General features: G+C 56.1%; 1 protein-coding gene across 1 annotated transcript; it reads right to left on the bottom strand.

Annotated features, from left to right (window-relative positions):
* Positions 1-4414: 4414 nt before the first annotated feature.
* Positions 4415-20112, bottom strand: LOC144303519 (uncharacterized). Its single transcript, XM_077881812.1, has 6 exons — positions 19430-20112; positions 19268-19344; positions 16529-16669; positions 15182-15347; positions 14903-15085; positions 4415-9571 (listed from the first exon to the last, which is right to left on the bottom strand). The coding sequence occupies exons 1-5, from the start codon at positions 19431-19433 to the stop codon at positions 15036-15038; spliced, it is 438 nt and encodes a 145-aa protein (XP_077737938.1). The 5' UTR covers positions 19434-20112; the 3' UTR covers positions 4415-9571; positions 14903-15035.
* Between the last annotated feature and the right edge of the window lie 80 nt (positions 20113-20192).

Raw genomic sequence — 20192 nt, forward strand, 5'->3', positions numbered from 1 at the left:
GGTTGGGCAGCAGGACTCGGCAGGAGGGATCCCCTCCTGGACAGTTGAGGCCAGAGGGGGCTGCCTGCATCTCCACCCTCTCACCATCCTTCAGTCGCTGGGTCTTTGTGGCCATGCAGCCCCTCCCCGGCCTCAGTTTCCCTCTTGGTAAAGTGAAGTTTGCTGTCTAGAAAGCCAAGCCTCTGGTCAGCGTATGGGACTCCTCCCATACCTGGAAATGCCCCCTAAATTCTTTATCCAGGTAGACTCAGATCCTCAGGGCCACCTCTAGTGCCCCCATTTCACAGATGGGGAAGCCAAGTCCCGGTAGGAAGCTGAGGCCAGGGAGGGAGCTCTGCATGCTGCTGTTGGCTGCCCCCTGGGATCAGATCCAGGTCCAGGACCACTCTCTGCCCTGTGACCCTGAGGGCACCCAGCTTCTCTGGACCTTACTTTTCTTTTATGAGAAATAGGCCTGAGGTTTTCACCATCCTTGCACCTCCAAGGGCTGAGAAGAAGGGGGTGAATGTGGCAGATGGACCGGGTTCCGGAGGACTGGGTTCAGGGATGCAGGAGTCTGCAGGGATACTGTGCCCACCTGGCACTGGGTGACAGTCTCGCACCTGGCCGGCCAGTCGCTCCCAGAGCTCCGTCGGCCCTGCCTTAGGCAACTTTGTAGATGGAGCGCAGTGACCTCAGTTTGCCCACCTGTAAAAGAGGCTTGATAACCAGGGCTTTTCCTTTCTGCAAGGGCCAGGATAAGCCTCAGACACTGGATCAGTTGCTTGCAGGAGGGACCCAGCAGGTGTGGGACTTTCCTGGAGGTGGAGGGGTGAGAAAAGTGGCCACTAAGTCCCCTGTGATAAGTGCCCCCCAGAGCAGTATTTTTAGCCGCCTTTTCCTGGGCAAAGCTCCAACTTCTGCATTTTAATGGAGAAATAATTCTCACAGTGCGACAAGCTGTAGCCTGCAGGTGTCACATCCATATTAAAGAGGGGACGGAGCAAGGGTTCATTTGCCTGGCTCGAGGTGTGACCGGAATGCACCTCCAGGAGCGCATGTGACCAGGGCTGTGAAGACCAATTAGTAGATCTGATCACTCAGAGGAAGGAGCCTGGGTAGGGGGTGAAAACAGCATGGCTGGGGGGCCCTGAGCCATCCTGATTGTCCTCTTTCGGAGCTCTGTGCCTCTGCTCACGGACAGAAACTGTGCCTTCCCCTCCCCAAGTCCCTTCCTGGGGAGGCACCTGACCTTGCTGAGCTTGTGAGCCAATGAGCAGAGACCCTGGTAGCTTCTGAGCCGGGCAGCGTCCAAAGGTCCTTCTGCAAAGCCCGAGTCTTAAACTGAAACGAGGAGCCAAGATTTGCCCCAAGTAGCAAAATCCCAGGCCTCCCGGAGAAGCAGGAGCTGAGGACGGTGTGAAGTGATGCGTGGGAACACTGCAAATGCAAACGGTGTCGTGTTAAACCAACAAGCAAACACAAACAGAACACCACAGGCCCAAAATGGCATCGCTTTGGCCAAGCCCCTTCACTGGGGCTTAATACACAATGGAATTGCACTTTGGACCTACCCCCCCGCCCCCCCGCCCCCGAAATACAGTCTACTTAGTAGGGATTTTCTTAGTTAGTAGGGTCACCAGTGAGGCTGCCACGTAGGCCCTCTCCTTCCCCCCAAGGGAGGATCTGCACACCAAGGGGAGTTGCTTTTCCCTGCCCAGGGAGAGCGGCCTTGCCTGGAACAATCCTTTTGCTCACAAATTTTCTTGCCCCACCCTCCTAGAAGAACCTTCCATTTTGTACAACTCCTGGGAGGTTCCCTCTACTGGCCAGATGGCCCGAATCATTTAACAAAGCCAGTGAGATCTTCAGGTTCACTCGGCTGAATTCCGTTACTTAACAACAGAAATGTACAGAGGGATTGTCGTCACCGCCAGCCCCCTCCACTCGGAGGGCCGCACCATTAGGGGTTGCTATCCTTCTAGACTTTTCTCTGGGCTAACATTTCTATAAAACGGACACCTTATGTATTGTTCTGCAGCTTTTTTTCTTTTTTTCAGTTTCTATTACCGTGTTCCCCACTCAGTTCTTTTTCTTTGCTTTTTATACTGAGGTGTAACATACATCTAGTGTTTAAAAGATGCTGGTCCTTAGTACAGGGCTGCGTGACTGTGTACACACTTCCCCAGGTGAGATACCCAGCTCTAGATATAAAACACTCCCAGAATCCAGAAGGCTCCCTTGTGCCCCTTCCATCCAATGGCCTCACCCAGGGATACTGTTCTGGCTGCTTTCTCCGTCGATTGGTTTTGATTTTTCCTGAATTTCGATTAAAAAAATTTTTTTTTAATTTATTCATGAGAGACACAGAGAGGGAGAGAGGCAGAGACACAGGCAGAGGGAGAAGCAGGCTCCATGCAGGGAGCCCCACGTGGGACTCGATCCCGGGACCCCAGGATCAGGCCCTGGGCTGCAGGCGGCACTAAACCGCGGGCTGCCCGAATTTCGATTGGTTTTGATTGTTCTTGAATTTCATATAACTCAAACCCCGAGTCCATACTATTGTGTGCCTCGCTTCTTTCAAGGACACCCCTCCTTCTTTTTGAATGGCTATGGAGTATCTCACGGTACTGCTTTCTAGAATATGTTTTCCAGTTCCTACAAATAATGCAGGTGTGTGCTTGCGTTTTGACAGGAGGGAGCCCCAGAAGCGGGATCTCGGGGTCACAGGCCTGTTACTTTCAATGTTGGTAGAGTTGCCAGTCGTTTGCTTAGCCAGTGTCCGTGGCAGCAAGAACGAGCAAGCAAAGGACACTTAGGGCCGCTCGCAGGATGGCTTCTGGACAGGGCAGGAAGGGTGCTGGGAATTCCCATACCCAGCTGGGCTTCAAGGGCCCTGAGGGGTGCACCCCACTCAGGAGTGGGTGGGGCCTGTGGTCAGCTCCTCCTCCCCTCCCTGCTCTGGGCCGCCTTCTCTTCAGTCCCTGCCCCTGTTCGCAGTGGTGACTATTTCACCACCACCGGGTGGTGCTTGTTAGGACACAGGACACCAGGGGCTCATGGGGCAGATACATCCCAGCCCTCAGAGATAGAGCGTCTCTGACCTTTGTTCCTGGCCTTTCCCTGGTGTCTGAGCAGCAAAGCCTCCTCTCCTCAACCTCCCTCAGTGGATATTATTTCTCCACCCCCATCACCCTCCTCTGGACATGTTTCGTCACTGTCTTTCAGATGGAGGCTCTGGCCTCAAAAATATCTCATCTCATAATCGATTATTCTCTTACCTCCTTGATCCTGAGCGCTATACTTCTCGTGATACAACTCCGGATTCCATTAGTCCAATAGTTCTTAACCCTGCCTGCGCATTAGAATCACTCGGGAGATTTTTAATGATACTTGTGCTTGGGCTCCATCCCTAGAAGTTCTGATGCAATTGGTTGAGATCATGGCTAAATATTTGATGTGTGTGACCCAGAGGCCCTAGCATGGCTTACAAGTTAATGCAAAATAGGGCTCACAGGGAAATCCTGAGCAGAGACCTTTGAGACCAGGCACATGAGACAAGCCAGCTGTTCTCTGCAGTCACTGAATCAGACCGAGGGGTGTTTGTTTTCTCACTAAAAGAAGCACAGAAAAAACAGGTACAAAGAAGGTTGAGGGAATCTGTGATCCTACGTGGATGAAGAAGGGGGGTTCTGTGTTGTGGGGCCCAGGGGTGAGCAGGAACCCTGGGTTCTTGCCCTCAGTCAGACCAGGCACCCAGGCTCTGGGGGAGTGAGGAAGGACGGGATGCCATGCGTGAAGGCTCAGACCCTTCAGCTCAGGGTAAGAAATGGGGCCCCTCCCCCTCCCACTGCCTCCCTTTCCCCCCCCCCCTCTCTCCATCGCCCCCAGGCCTCCAGATGTGTACAGCTGGGTGGCTGGTTCCGGCTCCCTCCCTCTCTCCCTCCAGCACCGCATTCTCCAGGAGGGAAAGACCATCTGTCCTGCTCCCTGCAGCCCTCAGGGTGTGCCAGGCTCAAAGAGGCAGCCCTGCACTCCTCCTGCGTCTTTCCCATCTTTCCCTTCGTCTCAGACTCGCTTCCTCCCCAGGGGGTCCCGAGCCTCTACTGAACTGCAGACCAGCCAGTGCCTGGAGCCATGTCGCATCCTTCCTCTACCACTGCCCCCCACCAACTTCTTGTGGGGTCTCTGGCTTCTAGTCCTTCCTAAGTTGGCCTACCTGGTCCCACAATTCTCTGGGCCATGAGGCTCTTGGCGGGGGGTGCCTGGTCTGCACCTTATTCTGCTCCCTTCCTGCTCTCATGTTTCAATAACCTCTCCAAAGTATTTCCTGCACAATGCGACCACCACTCTTTTTTTTTTCTTTTTTAATTTTTTTTTATTGGAGTTCAATTTGCCAACATATAGCTTAACACCCAGTGCTCATCCAGCCAAGTGTCCCCCTCAGTGCCCGTCACCCAGTCACCCCAACCGCCCCTCCCACCTCCCCTTCCACTACCCCTTGTTCATTTCCCAGAGTTGGGAGCCTCTCATGTTGTGCGACCACCACTCTTGGGGGGTTGGAGGAAGGGCCAACGTGCATCTCTGCCAGCCGCTGACCTGACACTGCCTTATTTGCTAAGATAATTTAGTGCAATTTCCTGCTAATGAATGAAAGCACTATTTTTCTCTTCCTTTAGCTTTCATAATGGCTTTGAAGTCCATGTGCTCGCTGATTGCGCCTTCAGAGAACCTTCCGGGAACCCGGAGGGGGCCAGGCTGCAGATGGAGCTCGGCCTCCTTGGGGGACCATGCTAAGGGCCTGGGTGACACGGCTGGGGCGCTGATTTCCTTGGTGGCTCTGTCTCCGCCGCCCTTCCGGGTGTCCGCCTGCCGCTGCGGCTGGGAGGATCTGGCTCAGCGCAACAAGAGAACGCTGGCAGCCAGGGACCCCAGACCTAGGGCGTGTGTAGAAGGGGCTCTGCTGAGAGAGGGGTGCATTCGGCTGTGTCTGGAGGGCGGGCGACGAGGGAGAAGGGGACAGAGATGATGGGCAGAGTGGCCGAAGTGGCGCGCACCACATTCAACCCTATTTACCAGCCTTTGCTGCGGCTCCCCGACTCCCACCGGGTCCGCCCTCTGTCCCCTCCACCTGCGCAGATCCTACACACTCCTCCGGCATCCCCCCTCACCTCGGGCTGCCCTGGGGGTTCACTGCTAGGGAAGGCACCGGCTCCTTCACCCTTCCCCGGGAGTCCATCCCCTTCTCCGCAGAGCAGGCCTGTGGCCCCCCACTCAGCCCTGGGCATGGAGCAGACCCTGGGGGTTGCAGGCCGGCCAGCACCCAGACCACATCAATCTGAAGGGAAGGGAGGAGCCTGGAGTTTGCTTCTGCATCATCCCTGAAAAAAGAATTTCCCGGGGAATGAGTAATATAAGTGAGGCTGCCAAGGGGTGATTAACCTATTTAAAGGAATAATCTATTTTAAAAATCTCTTAGAAGTACCTATTTACCCAGAAACAATTGATATGGTAATTGCAAGTCATTCTCTCTCTCTCTCTCTCTCTCTCTGTCTGTCTCTCTCTCTTTGTTATTTACCAGAGAAGGTTCCCTAAACTCCCTTTGCCCACTCCCAGGTTCGGTGTAGAAAATACTATCTGCTAGCTCTTGGGGAGCTGGGTACAAAGTGCTCTGCGTCCTTGCAGTGGTGTCTGTAAAATAGGGCCAAGAGTAAGTAGCACCCTCCTTCCCTGGGTGACTGAGATGGAGACAGATCACCCGCAGGACAGAGGCTTCGCGGGGCCGCCTCACCTGCACTTAGTGTGAAAGGAAGACTCTGAGCAGATGGCACTGGGCTCAGTGCAGACAAAGGAGAGGGGACAGACAGTCAGACAGGGTAGAGGAGGGTGGAGATGGGGGCGGGGAGGATTGCTCATTGCTCAGCCGAAGATGGCAGTTGAAGGAGCCCCAGGTGCGAGAGAGAAGCAGCCACGGCCCCCCTGGATACCAGCATTGCAGATCAATGTAATCCCTTGGCCTGCAGATCGATCCTGCTTTCTCAGGGTTTAATTGGCTTGTTGGCTTTGGCTTGGGGGAGAAAAGAAGCTCTTTCCCAAGGAGAGGAGCTGCATCAGAGGCAGCCATGGCGCCTCCATTCCTGCTCACCCCCACCAGAGGGATGATGGGGCAACAGGCAGATACCATTCCTACCCCCTCCCCAGACCCTGGCCAGTGCTCTCCCAGCCTGCTGGAGTGGGGTGAGCCATGCCAAGATGCTCCTGGGGGTGGTAGTCCAACCCTGTGCACCTGCTCTGGCTCTGCTGCACCTGCTCTGACTTGGCCCTGGCTGGTGGGAGTGCGTGGGTAAGGTGGGGGGAGGAGGAGGTGAGGGAGGATGGGGAGGAGGGCAAAGGACAGCATCCACAATCTGGTACATCAGCCTGCCCAGGAAGGGACCCTCAGCCTCCTCTCCACTGTCCTGTTGAGCTCAGAAGCGGGGAGCTATTGACCAGAAACTGGAAGCAAAGCTCAGAGGAGAATCCGGGAGGCCTTTGTCCCCAGCTCAGCACTGTGTCCATAGGGATTCTGCTATATAGCCCTATGGGGTTCAATCTGAGGATAAGAACATGGTATCCCTTGCAGGGAGTAGAGCTGCCCAACAGAGTGGAATTCTCTTTGCAGCCCCCACAGGCAAGCCCCTCTGGGAGGAGTACATGTTTCATTGGTGGTGGCAGCAGCAGCAGCCGAGACCTTTTGGGGCATCTCTCCTCCCGGCCTCAGCAGCCTCCTTTCCTCAATCCTGTATTTTTCCTAATAAACGCCTTTAAAATATTTATGAAGGCAACTTCAATGAAGTAACACAACATTGCTTTAAAATTATTTTCTTCTTCTAATAGGTAGCTTTGGCATGAGCTCCGAGTCCCAAGCTTCTGAGGACAGGCCCACCAGGGTAAAGGGCTGTCTTTTAATGAGCTAAGCAGTGGGGATCCTTCCCTCTCTTGGGGGGCCTGACCTGGTGGCAGGTGTGGAGCTGAGACAGTTTGATAGGGCTCGGGGACCAGAATCTGGAATGTGGAGAAATGGGTCAAGGGAAGAAGGAGACTGGAGGAGGCTCTTGGAAGAACTGACAAGGGAGGAGCTTGAAACCATGGTTTCTCTGGAGCCATGACAGCACCCCTGGGCTCCGCTCCTAGGGGTCTGAGAAGCCCAGAAGGTGGCACTCCTGGATCTGTGCCCCATTTTGTTGATAGGAGTGGGGAAGGGCTGTGCTCTAGAAGGGAGTGATGGATGCCATGGGTTGGTGGGGTGCGGCCAGGGGCACCTTGCCTCTGAATAGCTGGTGGCTGAGCTCAGCGACTCCCCAGCAGCCCCAGAGGGGGAAAGATTGGATAGCAGCACCTTGTGTGCATATGTTGGGAATGGGATTCAGCAGCTGGCCTCCAGTTTTGTCTGTCTGGCCTTTGAAACTCTAAGGAGCCCTCGCCTGCCCTCTTTCTTGCACAAATGCCTGTGTTGCCCTCCCACGTCAGCCTGATGTACCTTGTCCCCCGTACAGATGGGGACATGGACACCCGTCCCTACGCCCCTGCCCTTCCCTCTATCCTTATCTATCTGGAATGGAGGGGAGGTCCTGATGGAGACATTTGGAGAGAAGGGTTCTATCCTCACCCTGTTCACGCCCCGAAAAGTCTCTTTCAAACAAGAACTGTTTTCATCACCATCGCCTAAACCCTGGAGCTGCTCTAATTATGTGTCAGGATGGAATCTGACAGGAAGCATTTTAATTATTAATTTGAAGTGTGCTGAGTGTCGGGATGGAGGAGGGCCGGTTCCTTCAGCTCACTCACGTCTGTTGGGAGCTCATTAGTGACACCTCAGGCCTTCCAGGACTCTCTGTCCGGCCGGAGCATCTTTCCTGCCATGGCCCAGGGCCCGCATCTCCCACTCCTCTGCCCTCTGACCCCTTGCTTGGCACAGCTCGGTATGGTTTTCCTTGCTCACAGAGTCCTTCAGCAAGGAGCCTACAGATCCCATTCTATAGATGGAGGGGACTGGGAGGAGGGGGGAGAGCGGTGAGAGGCGCTGCCCGCAGTCATGGCACACAACAGCCAGAGGCAGAGCAGAAATTTTGGGTTTTCCAACTTGAGCTCTTTGGTTCTTGGCCACCCGTGGATGTGGCCTTCTGCTAGGCTGTTCTTCCTCTGGTGTCTTATCTTCATACTTAACCTTATCTGTAGTGGCACACAGACTTTTCTCCGATTTGCTGCATGCGTCTGACACTTTCAAGGATGTACACTCCTTTACACTCAGGCATGGGCATAACCTTCTGGGGTCTGGGGCTGGCCTGCTTGTACTGCTCCAGGGAAGGGAGAGTCAGGGCCTGCCACGGACTGGGGACGTCATCTGGCCTGTTGCCTCTTCTGCCCCCGGTGAAGGGAGACTGGTCCTCTGCTCACTGGTTATGTTCTAGATATGACCCTCCACACTCTCCTGTGTATCAAGACCTGATCTTCCTATCACACATCATCATTTCTGCATTTCTGGATTCAGAGCCACCAAGTCCCAGCTCTGGAGCTGACAAATGTACTGCTTCATATGTGTGCCTGCTGACTTGCTTCTGTATCTGAAAGGACCGTTTGTTGCCCCTTGGAGCCCCAGGGTTTGTGAGGTTGAGATTGTGTTCCCATCCCTGGCTTTCCTCCCTGTGTTGCTGGCTGCCCCGGGGAAGCCCAGCCCTCTCTGGCTGATCCCCATCCTCCCCAGGGCATGCCCGCCCCTGCCCGCCTCTGGAGGGCCGACACGCAGGAAGTTGCTCTCAGCCAATGGCCTCTGGTTCGTTTCCTTATGCGGCCTTCCTTTACGGTAGATCCCAAGCCACGGTTGGTTCGATGGAGAAGTCATGGTCCACGAGGGGAGATAACATTTATACAAAGTTGAAGTAGGAGGAGCTGTGGGGTCCACAGGAAGGAGGAAGAAGCCCTGGAGGAATTGGAGGCGGCTTCCCAAAGATGGTGCTCTATGAACTGAGTCTTGGAAGATACTGGTTTGTAGTCATGGTTGGGTGCAGGAAACAGAAGCTACGGCATTTTAAGCAGAAAGAGGTTGAATACAGGGTATTGGGTGTTTACAAAATCACTGGAGGGGCTGAAGGAGCAGGCTTGAGGCTGGGTTTCCAGGAATGGCTCCAAGAGCAGCACAGACCTGACCGGCCAGCACGCTGCCATCCTGGCCGCAATCAGAAAGGCACTGTGGTGGGCTGGATCTCGTGCCGGATTCCCTGAACCCGTGAGTGTTATTTTATATGGCAAGGGAGACTTTGTGGTTGTTATTAAGTGAAGAACCTTGAGATGGAAAGATTATGCTGGATTATCCAGATGGACCCAATATAATCACAAGAGTCCTCATAGAAGAAGGAGGCAGGAAGCAGAGTCAGAGGAGGAAAAAGGGAGATGGGATGACAGAAGCTGGCTTGAAGGTGGAGGAAGGGGCCATCAGCCAAGGAATGCGAACAGCCTAGAAATCGATTCTCCTCTACGGCTCCTGAAGGAACGCGGGCCTGATGACCTTGATTTTAATCCAGCGAGACTGACTTTGGACTTCCGACCTCCAAAGCTATAAGAGAGAATTAATTTGTGTTATTTCAAGCCTCTAAACTGTGGTCATCAGTTTTAGTAACAAAAGGATGTGGGGGGCGGGGAGGAATCACTGGAACCAGTGGGTCTGGGGACCAGGATCGTGCCCCCGCCTCTCTGCACCCTTGACTCTGAAGACTTCATGCTGAAATGCTGCTGCATTTGCGCAACTGGGCTGCAGGCCGAAAGCAGCCCAGAGCAGCCATACAGCCTCCAAATCTGCCTTCCGAGTCTTGCCAAAGTGCCTCTAATTGCTGGAACGTAGCTCAGACACGGAGCCTCAGCTGCAAGGGGGCCCAGAAAGTGTCATTTTTAGCTTTCCAGCCACAGACGTCCAGCAAGGCCACGAGGAGGGGGTAGGAAAGGGATGCCGAGTGTTGATCAAACATGCCAGCCAGTGGGGAATAATGGATGATGACAATGAGTAATATGCCTCAAAACCTGTCTGTGGGCGAGCTCTGAAAGCGTCACCTTGGCCCATGCACGGGGGTTGTTGAACTGTCCCCTGTAATCCCATGAAGCTAAGCTATTTGCCCAAAGTCCCACAGCAAGCAAGTGCTAAAGGCAGGCTCTGAACCCAGCTGTGCTGGACTTTAAAGCCCGAGTTCTAACCAGTACGCAAGACAGAGGAGAAGCAGGGGTCAGTCCACGAAGGGAAGCGGCCCCAGAGAACACAGAGGCATGAGGGAGTCGAGCACTGGAGGGACTGAAAGCTGCTCATCTGCCCTCACTGGAGGCTGAGTGGATGGGAGAGGCAAGGAGAGCTGAAGCCTGCGGGGACCAGGCTGTGGGGGGACTCGGGGTCCTGCTGTGTAATCCTAAGGGCCACTAGGAGCCACTGACATTTCCTCCTCTTTTCCTTCTTTTCTTAAGAGCTTTTAAGGCAGGAGAGGGAGAAGTTGTTTTGCATTCTGTAGGTAAGGAATGGCTTACACTAGAGATTGGGGAGCTGAGTCAGAAAGAATATACCGAGTCCTGACCCTGGCCATACCCTGAGCCCCGACCCTGGTTACACACTGAGCCCTGACCCTGGTCACACACTGAGTTCCGACCCTGGTCACACACTGAGCCCCGACCCTGGTCACACACTGAGCCCCAACCCTAGTCACACTGAGCCCCGACCCTAGTCACACACTGAGCCCTGACCCTGGTCACACACTGAGCCCCAATCTTGATCACACACTGAGCCCTGACCTAGGTCACACACTGAGCCCTGACCCTGGGCACACACTGAGCCCTGACCCAGGTCACACACTGAGCCCTGATCCTGGTCACACTGAGACCTCACCCTGGTCACACACTGAGCCTTGACCCAGGTCACACACTGAGCCCCAACCCTAGTCACACACTGAGCCCCAATCTTGATCACACACTGAGCCCCGACCCTGGTCCCACACTGAGCCCCAACCCTGGACACACACTGAGCCCCGACCCTGTCACACTGAGCCCCAACCCTAGTCACATACTGAGCCCTGACCCTGGTCACACACTGTGCCCTGAGCCTGGTCCTGTACTCAGCCCTGACCCTGGTCACACACTGAGCCCCAATCTTTTTTTTTTTTTTTTTTTTTTTGAGCCCCAATCTTGATCACACACTGAGCCCTGACCCAGGTCACACACTGAGCCCTGATCCTGGTCACACTGAGACCTCACCCTGGTCACACACTGAGCCTTGACCCAGGTCACACACTGAGCCCCAACCCTGGTCACACACTGAGCCCCAACCCTGGTCACACACTGAGCCCTGACCCTGGTCACACACTGTGCCCTGAGCCTGGTCCTGTACTCAGCCCTGACCCTGGTCACACACTGAGCCTCAATCTTGATCACACACTGAGCCCTGACCCTGGTCACACACTGAGCCCCGACCCTGGTCACTCACTGAGCCTTATGTTTAGACTAGGCTGAGTGAGTCCTATCCCTGGCCTTTTCCTGAGCCCTAACTCTGAATGTAGACCGAACCTGTCCAGCAGCTGAGTCCTTATCTCATTCAATTATCCCAGGAATGCCACCGATCACTGGGGCACTCCGATGAAAAACCGGTTCACTCAATATAGCTGTTCTCTACTGCTGTGTCCATGGCCCGGAGCTCACATCTTTAAAAAGCAGAGAAGTGTCATCTTCCTTGTGAAGGATGACTGGACAATGCTTGCTTTGCACCTGATGAATTGAGGAGAAATAAGGGCAGGGAGAGGAGGGGGAAGAGAGGAAAGTGAGTTTCTAGAACATTAAGCTGCTTTTTCCATAATGAAGGGAACTCTCACTACCAACCTGGAGCTCCCTGATAACCAGATGGGAGTGCGGGAGCACCGAGGGACAACCAGAGCTAGGTGTGCTCTGCTGCCTCCAGGAGAAAGCTCAGCCCCTGGGCCTTCCCACAGCCGCATCCAGGTGGGGTCCTACCCAGTGTGAAGAGGTCTGAGGAGACCAGGGAAGCAGGACCAGCCCAGCTCAGACCTTACTGGTGCCTACTGGCTGGAGGTGGCTGGACACTGCAAGTCAGAGGAGGAGGCTTCTGTAACTGGCGCTCTGGGGGATTGGTGAAATAGCTACAAATCCTATCTGATTTGAGGATTCCTTATTAAGAAGTACAAAAATCATCCTCCGGCCCTATAAAGATGCTCTAGACTAAAAAACAAATCGGGGCACCGGGGTGGCTCAGTCGGTTAAGCATCTGCCCTTGGCTCAGGTCATGATATTGGGGTCCTGGGATCGAGCCCCACATCAGGCTCCCTGATCAGTGGGGAGTCTGCTTCTTCCTCTCCCTCTGCTGCGTCTCCTGCTTGTGCGCACTCTCTGTTAAGTAAATAAATAAGATCTTAAAAAAGAAAAAAGCTGGGTGAGCGCCTTGGCACTTCCAGCGAGGTCGGCCACCTCAAAGAGCAGGAGGGTCAGGCAAAGTGCCCTCCTCAACCCTTTGCTCCCCACCAAGACCTGGAAGGACACCCCGTCCCCTTGGAGAGATTGTAGGTGTCATGACCCCCACTCTGGATCTGGGAAGAGGTTGGAACCACGTGGGCAACGGAAGGCGGTTGGGGGCCTGAGAATCAGTGAGAGACGTAGCCACTCAATGCACATCCACCAAGTACTTGTGGCAACTCCCCGGAGCGCGTGGATTATTCCTGCCCTCCAGGGGCTTGCAATCCGCTGGAGCAGACAGCTGTGTGCGACATAAACCCCAGTGCAGTGATGAGGGTGGATCTAGGGCATGTTCTGGGACGGCAGGAGAAGAGAGGGCATGGTAAGAGATGCACTGAGGGCAGCTGGGAGCAGCAGAGGAATCAGACTTGCACACCTGAAGGAGTCCCTGCAAATGACTGAGCGCCACCCGGCCAGGTAGTGGGGACGTGGGGAGTGTGGGGAGCCATGAGAGCCCCCCCGCCCGACCTGGACCTGGAGGGGGCTGGTTGCTCTGCTTCTGCTGTTTCCATGTGGGAGACCAGCCCACTATTGTCAGATCGTTTGTTTTTTGTTTTTTTTTTGTTTTTTTTTAAAGATTTATTTATTTATGATAGACATAGAGAGAGAGAGAGGCAGAGGGAGGGAGAACCAGGCTCCATGCCAGGAGCCCGACGCGGGACCCGATCCCCAGGCTCCAGGATCGCACCCTGGGCCAAAGGCAGGCGCCAAACCGCTGAGCCACCCAGGGATCCCCCATTTGTTTTTTTATTTTATTTTTTTTTTTATTTTTTATTTATTCATGATAGGCACACAGTGAGAGAGAGAGAGGCAGAGACACAGGCAGAGGGAGAAGCAGGCTCCATGCACCGGGAGCCCGACGTGGGATTTGATCCCGGATCTCCAGGATCGCGCCCTGGGCCAAAGGCAGGCGCCAAACCGCTGCGCCACCCAGGGATCCCCCATTTGTTTTTTTTTAAGACAATTTTCTTTAGAGCAAAATTGACGGGACTTCCCCCCCACCCCGAAGAAACCTGGGAATCTGTATTTTTATGTAAAATCCTCTTCAGAACCAAACCAAACTATGTGTGGGGAGCCAAAGAGGTGTTCAGGCCACCAATTTGCAAGCACTGCATGAGAGGAAGAGAAATGCCCAGGGAAACTGGAGAGTGAGTGGGGGTCAGCTCGGCCCGAGCGGGGGTCCGGGGGCTAGAGAGGTTCTCAGAGCGTCCCCCGCTTCTGCAGCTTCCAACCTGCGCCCAAGGAGCCCCTCTCTGAGGAAGGCTGAGGGAAGGCCTGGATGGGGCTCTCCGCTGAGGAAGGCAGGAACCGGGGACACCAGCTGGGGAGTGGGCCAGACTGTATTCCATGTCTGGGGCCCCCCCGCAAGATCCCTCCCCTTGGCCACACCAGATCTGGGGCGAAGCCGATCCTGAGAGGTGTTGGCATCTCGTCCAGGGACGCTGCGGTGTGCCACCCATTAAAGGAGTGTTAGGCTGAGCACCCCTGGACCTTGTCCTAAAGCCACCTCTTCACCGGGTGAGCTCTTGCTTCATGCTCCTGGCTCCTCTCACAGAGATCTCCTCTGCGCCCCCCCCCCCCCCCCATCCCTTGGGATCACAGGGATGCATCCGCTCATCTCCACCCCACACGGGCCCAACACTGGGCTCATCACTCCTGGGACTCATCCTTTCTTGTTTGCTAGTTTTATGGATTGAAATCTCCACGCTCACCTTGGGTCTCTGGGACAGATCGTACCTCCCGACAACGTCCCTGGAGGGAGCGGTCAGTCGTGGGGGCAAAGAGAGATGGTAGCAAGACTGCAGGCTGTGGGCAGGGGCCAGAGTTCTGTCTTGGCCCCTGTACTCCTGAGTCACCAGCGAACTTCTTCCCTTCCCCACCTCTCCAAAGTGTGCGAAACGTCACAGCCTCCTCTGGGGCCCTTCCCATAATCAGTGGGCTTGGTTCTGTCCCTACAAAGCTCTCCTAGGAGGGCCCTACCACTGGCCCCAGAGAATCCTCGTAGAAGTTGGGATCCCCCGGCTTTTATCCACTGTTCCTCTATAGGCTGTGGCCTGTAGTGACCTCAGCCCTGTGTTGCCCTCTTGAGGGTGGAAGGTGGGTGGGGCACAGCAAATGGCAGGTGAGCTGGTGCCTGGAGACGGGCTCTGTGACACTTGTAAGATGGCAGGCGGCGGGGGGGACGTCCTGCTGGGTCTGCACCACCGTGTGCTTGCCCGCAGCGGGAAGCTCCTGCCGTCCGTGTGATCCGGCGGGGATGGGAGGGACAGCAGCCTGAGCAGGGACCTGAGAGCCTCAGGCAGGTGTGTGAGCTTGAGTGTTCCTGGCAGGGAGTCAGATCTGATCAGGCTTGGTGCCTGGGCATGGACAGCACGGGCCTGAGGTCACCCACCTGGGTCTCCTTGGCTGCCACGGCCCGGGACAGGTGAAGTGGGACACGTGGGCGTCGACAGTGGCCGTGCTCCTCTGTGTAGCCGGCCCCCGGGCAGGCAGGCGGGCAGAGTCAGGTCTCTTCAGGGTCTCGGCTAGTTGGCCCGGAAGCGGCCAAGGGGGCCCTCGCGTCCCAACCCCTGCCCTGGCGGGAAAGGAAGGTTGGGTGAGAGAGCTTTGCAGGAGGGATGCTTAACCTGTTGGATATGATGACTTTCGGGGGCTTCAGCGTGTTACCTACCGACGTGCTCATCACGTGCTGCTCTTGTCCATTCTTTCACGCCGGCCCCTGCCGTGGGCGCCTCTCCTGCTAATGCTTCCCTGAGCCCTCCTAAATCTATTCTCCAGGTGCCCGACCAGACGGGAAAGCTGGGGTCCTTCTCCGCAGGCAGGAGGATGCCCTGGCTCTGAGGAGGGTGAGGGGACCCTTAATCCCTTGCTGCTGCCGGTCGCATCTTTCCCAGATGGCGCCGACACACGGCCTCTGCTGGAGCGAGGTCTCTCTCTGCTGCCCACTGAACGGCCGCCCCAGACATCTTTGTAACCCCCCCCCCCTTTTCCAGCTGCCTGAGTTCTACTCCATTGCAAATGCATTCCATCTCCAGCCCTCCTCCTCCCAGAAGCCTTTTCTACACCCTATAGTCCCTAACAAACGCCAGTTCAGCCCAGACCAGAAAGGGGTGGCCATGTATTGGGCTGAAGGCCTCATCTTCCAGGCTCTGCTGGAGATACGAGAAGGGGAAAGGTTCCCTTGGACCTGGAGCTATATTCTGCTGGTCATCTCATCCTTGGCCCAGAGCCACAGGGAACAGGGTTGGTTGGGGGGTTGCTTCTAGGAGTCCTGCCTACCGCTCCAGAGGCCTGAGGGGCTGAGCTGGGGGAGGCAGGGCCTGAGCCCTGGTGAGCCCTGGTGAGCCCTGGTGAGCCCTGATCAGTTGTACCAAGGGAAATCTGCACTCTGGCAACGTCTCTGCTCGCAGGGGTCCTGCCTTGGTCCCCTTGAAGCATGTGGGAAGCATGAAGTGTCCATTCAGATCCCCTTTCTGTCCTTAGGAGCTGGTCATTTGGAACAGGATACTCTACGTCTCTGGGCCTCAGCTTTCTCCTCTGTAAGCTGGTAACAGTCTGAGTTACTTGGAGGGGTGTTGTAGAGCAGGGGAGGCCATTTACACACGGTGTCTAACACACCAAAGAGTAGGTATTCCATAAACAGTTGCTCTTAGGTAGTGTAAAAAAACACTAGCAATGTCAAGTCCCCAATTTCTGACTGTGCAACTTTGAACAAATTCCTCGTGTGTCCGTTAGCATCCTCGCCTGTAAGGTGAAGATTGTGCTTCATCCATGTATTCAGTAAATAATTACTGAGCGACTTGTGACATGCTGGGCATTACTAAACCTGGCATTTACTGTTAGTTAAAAGATGTGGCCCAGTGCCTGGCATATATGAGGTCGTCAATAACTCAGTTTTCTTACACAAGTCACAGCTGGACGGTGGCAGGTAGAGGGGGTGGCACGGAGGAAGGGGACTCAGGGGTGAGGGTGGAAGGCTGGGCCTGCCTCAGATTCCCAGCCTCCTTCCCACACTTACACTTTCCCCCTTCAGCCAACACGGCCTCACTTTGCCTCTAAGCGAGGTGTTGGGGAGGGTGCTGGGGCCTCTGAAGAGTTTGCCGTCCTTTCTGCCCCTTGGTCCCGTCAGACCACTTGCATAGCCTGGATTGTCCATTGCCTGTAAAATGGAGACCGTGGTGTCTCTTTGTTCTCAGACACTGGGGACACGGCCATGTGCCCACCTCAGTAAGAGTGGTCTCTTCACCAAGCTGTTCCGCCGCCTCATGCTCCTGGCTCCTCTCCTGGGCCCACACAGTCTGGACCCAGTGTCACCTCTGGCTTCTCAGCACTGGAGCCCCCCACCCTTCCCTGCTGGCTTTGCCCGGCCCCCAGCCACACCGGACCAGGTCCTCTCAGGGGAACCGTGGGTATGTGTGTGCATAAGACCTGACACACGAGGTCTACGATCAAAGTTGATCGAACGAATCCACAGTGGATGCTCCTCTGCAAATGGGGCTTGTTCCTTCAACCCTCCACCGTTTATCCAACTCATAATCCATTTGGTGCCAAACCCCGTGTCAAGGGCTGTGGCATTTACGTCACCAATAGCCAAGCTCGCCAAAGACTGAAATGTCATTCACAGGTTTTCTGCTCTCAACACCTCCCCATCCCCCCCAGGCCACCTGACTCCCAGCCCCCCAGCCCCCTCCTTTACTCCCGGAGACTAGAGCCCTGGCTCCACCAGATTTTGGCTGCAGCAGAGGTCAGAGTGCCGCGCCACTGAGTTTGGGGTCAAATCCTGGTGCGTAACCCACCCGGTGCCCTTAGACAAGTTACTTAACTTCTCAGAGCTTCATTGCTCTCATCTGGAAAATAGGCGTGAATAAAACTGCTTATCTCGTCTTTGCTGCACGGAGTAACTGAGATAAGGCACACGCTTAGAACACTGGCCGCACGCGGTACAGGCTCCGTGAACGCGAGCTGTTCAGGACGGTTGTGACTCCTCTCTGTCACGAGCGCCCACCTCCCTCCCCCTCCGCACTGTTTGGCACAAGCCTGAGCTCCTAGCAGGTGGTCAGTGAAATAAGACTTCCCAGAAACGGGGACACCTATGGACCTGCTGGGTGAGGAGACCCAGAAACTGGTAGAGGTTCGAAGGAGGCGGGGGAGCAGCGAGGGGCTGTCCCTGGAGGAGCAGACAGGGTCTCAGGGCTGGCTGTGTCTGTCTCAAGGACCGGGAGCTCGTGACATGTGGGAGCCGGGCATCCCACAGTTCAACAGCTCTGACGGCCACGTGCTGTGTTTGAAGTCCTAATAAGCAAGCCACGGGGATCCCACCCAGTGTCGGGGAGGCCCACCCTGGCTGTGGCATAGTTACAAGAGGAGTCCGTTACTCCTTTGTTTTCCAGAACCTATACCCCCTTTTCCTCTTCCAGGAACCCCTTGCGCCTTTGGTCCACATGAGGCAAATCGCCAGGTGGTGAGGCAGGGGAGGGCTGACCGAGGTCAACCGTGGCCAGGGGTAATCACAGAGCCGGAGTGGCTGGGTGGCTGCGGGGGAGGCTTCTGGGAGACGGTAGGGCCTTGCCTGGGGGTCTCTCGGAGACCTCTGGCTCTGGGCCTCAGTTTCTTCCTCGGTGAAATGGGGACCTTCTGTAGGTTGCTTTTCCCTGCCCGTTGTAAAGACCGGAGACTGTAAGTCTAGGAACAATCTTGCCATCGGGGAGGAGAAACAGGTCTGGGAAGTGGATGTCTTCCCTCAGGGCGAGGTGTGCTCAGACCTGGGCGGGGACCACCTGGACTGCAGGACCCAGCTGCTCCTTCCTCAGGGGCGCCCCTGGGGTTCATAAGCCACGTCTTGTCGGTGAACTGCCTGAGTGGCCTGGGGCTGCCAAAGGGGCTCAGATCCCTGGCTCCCAGGCCAGGCCCGGGCAGGGTTAGCGCGGCCCACCCACCTCTGGATTTCCACCCCCGAGGCTGCGCCGCGGCTAGAGCTAGACTTCTGACCTCAGCCCAGGCCTGAGGGGAGATACCCACACTGCAGTCGCCCACCCTAGGCCCGGCCCACATCGCGGGAGCATCCCTGGCCGCTGCTCCAGACTGGCCTACAAATTCTCTGGGTCTCCCCACTGCTGGGGCTGGACAGCATCTGCTCGGGCCCCTCCGGCGGGGGCACTGGTGCTGCCAGGGGCAGAGACCCCCTTCCAACGGGTCCTGGTGGGCGGAAGCCTGCCTTCATCGAAATGTGTGGCATGAGGACCCCACAGGGTGTCCTGTCGTGCTGCTGCCACCACCTCCCTGCACTGAGGGAGGGGCCGTGTATCGAGCTGAAGCAACCTCCTGGCCTCAAGCTGCCGTGGAGGGGACAAAGCAAAACAGTGATGGAGGGATGGCTCCCAGTTGACAGAAGTGGCTTCTTTCCTGCGTGGGGGATGGCTCCTGGAAAGCACTGGAATCCAGGTTAGGGGGGGGTCATGCCCAGTGCCTTGGCGCTTACCAAGTGCTTTTGCATTTTCCTATCTTGTCGAAGCCCCACAGCCGCCGATGAGGTAGGTGAAGACGATCAGCCCCATTTTACAGATGAGGCGGGTAGGCTCAGAGAGGCAAGTGGACTCCCCCAAGGTCACACAGCTGCTGGATAGCGAGGCCAGGTGCAGCCTGGAAACCACAAACTCACGGGAGGCACAGGTTCTGTGACTTTGGGCCAGTTACTTAACATCTCTGAACCTCAGTCTTTTCGTCTGAAAAATGGGGATAGTAATCGTTTCTATCTTACCAGGTTATTGCGAAGATCAAATGAGACAGCGCTTCTACGACATACTCGGTACGGTAGCGGCACAGACCTGGTAATGACTGTGGGCAATGACCAGGATTAGTATCCCAAGGATATCCAGATGCTGTCCCTGTGGAGGCCACACCCCAGAGGACGCCTCGTTACCCATAGGCTCCCGCCTCGTCTCCGTTCACCGTATCTGAGAGCTGCTAACGTGGGTTCGGGGTCCTTGTGTGAAGAGGCAGGGCCCGAGCAAGGCGCTGGATTCCTCTCCGGCTCTGCCTGCCTGGAGGAGGAGCTGGGGAACCTGCCTTAGCCCTGGCGGACAGCCCAGGGGGGCTCGCGGCCCTCCGGTCAGCACCGGGCCGTGTCAGGTGTTGGCTGAGGCTCTGCCCGGAGTCTTCCACCCCTGGAGGATGGGAGCTGAGGATCGGCCGTGGCTGAGTCTCTCCAGCCAAGCTCTGTCCAACCCAGCCTGCTCCTCCAGGGTCTGGGGAAGCCCAGCTCCGCAGCACGGAGGCCTGGCCCAGGGGAGCAGCTTGCTCCTTGTCTGTCGCCTGTGTCACCCTGAGATGGAGCAGGGGTAGGGTGGGGCTTCCAGGGAAGTCTGTCTTTGGGAAGCAGGGGTGAAAGTCTGCCTGGGAGTAGAAGGCACGGTGGGGGGGGTGGTGGTGGCTGGTGTCAGTGATCCTGGGCCCAGCTGGGGTGACGCCAGCGCCTTGGCCATCGCTCCCTGCCAGCCTGCCACCTGTTGATCAGTCCCCTCCAGGACAGCCCCAAAGTCCGCTGCTGTGCTCAGGGGCCGGGGAGGGAATCCCAGGGGAGGCCTCTCTCACCTGATTCACACGCCCCTGGATAACCCTTTCAGGAACCCTGCAAGGAGGGAAGGGCGGGCGGTTCTGGCCGCCCAGGGGGTGCCTAGAGGGGG

This window comes from Canis aureus, chromosome 32 (assembly GCF_053574225.1).
Source record: "Canis aureus isolate CA01 chromosome 32, VMU_Caureus_v.1.0, whole genome shotgun sequence".
NCBI classification, from domain to species: Eukaryota; Metazoa; Chordata; class Mammalia; order Carnivora; family Canidae; genus Canis; species Canis aureus.

Bases quoted from the DNA above. Each gene is read 5' to 3' on its own strand.
- LOC144303519 (XM_077881812.1), bottom strand. The intron at 16,670-19,267 runs GTAAGATAGAAA...TCCATTTTACAG, and splicing joins TTGATCTTCGCAATAACCTG to GCAATGGACAATCCAGGCTA. The intron at 15,086-15,181 runs GTAGGTAACACG...CTTTCCCGCCAG, and splicing joins AGCACGTGATGAGCACGTCG to GGCAGGGGTTGGGACGCGAG.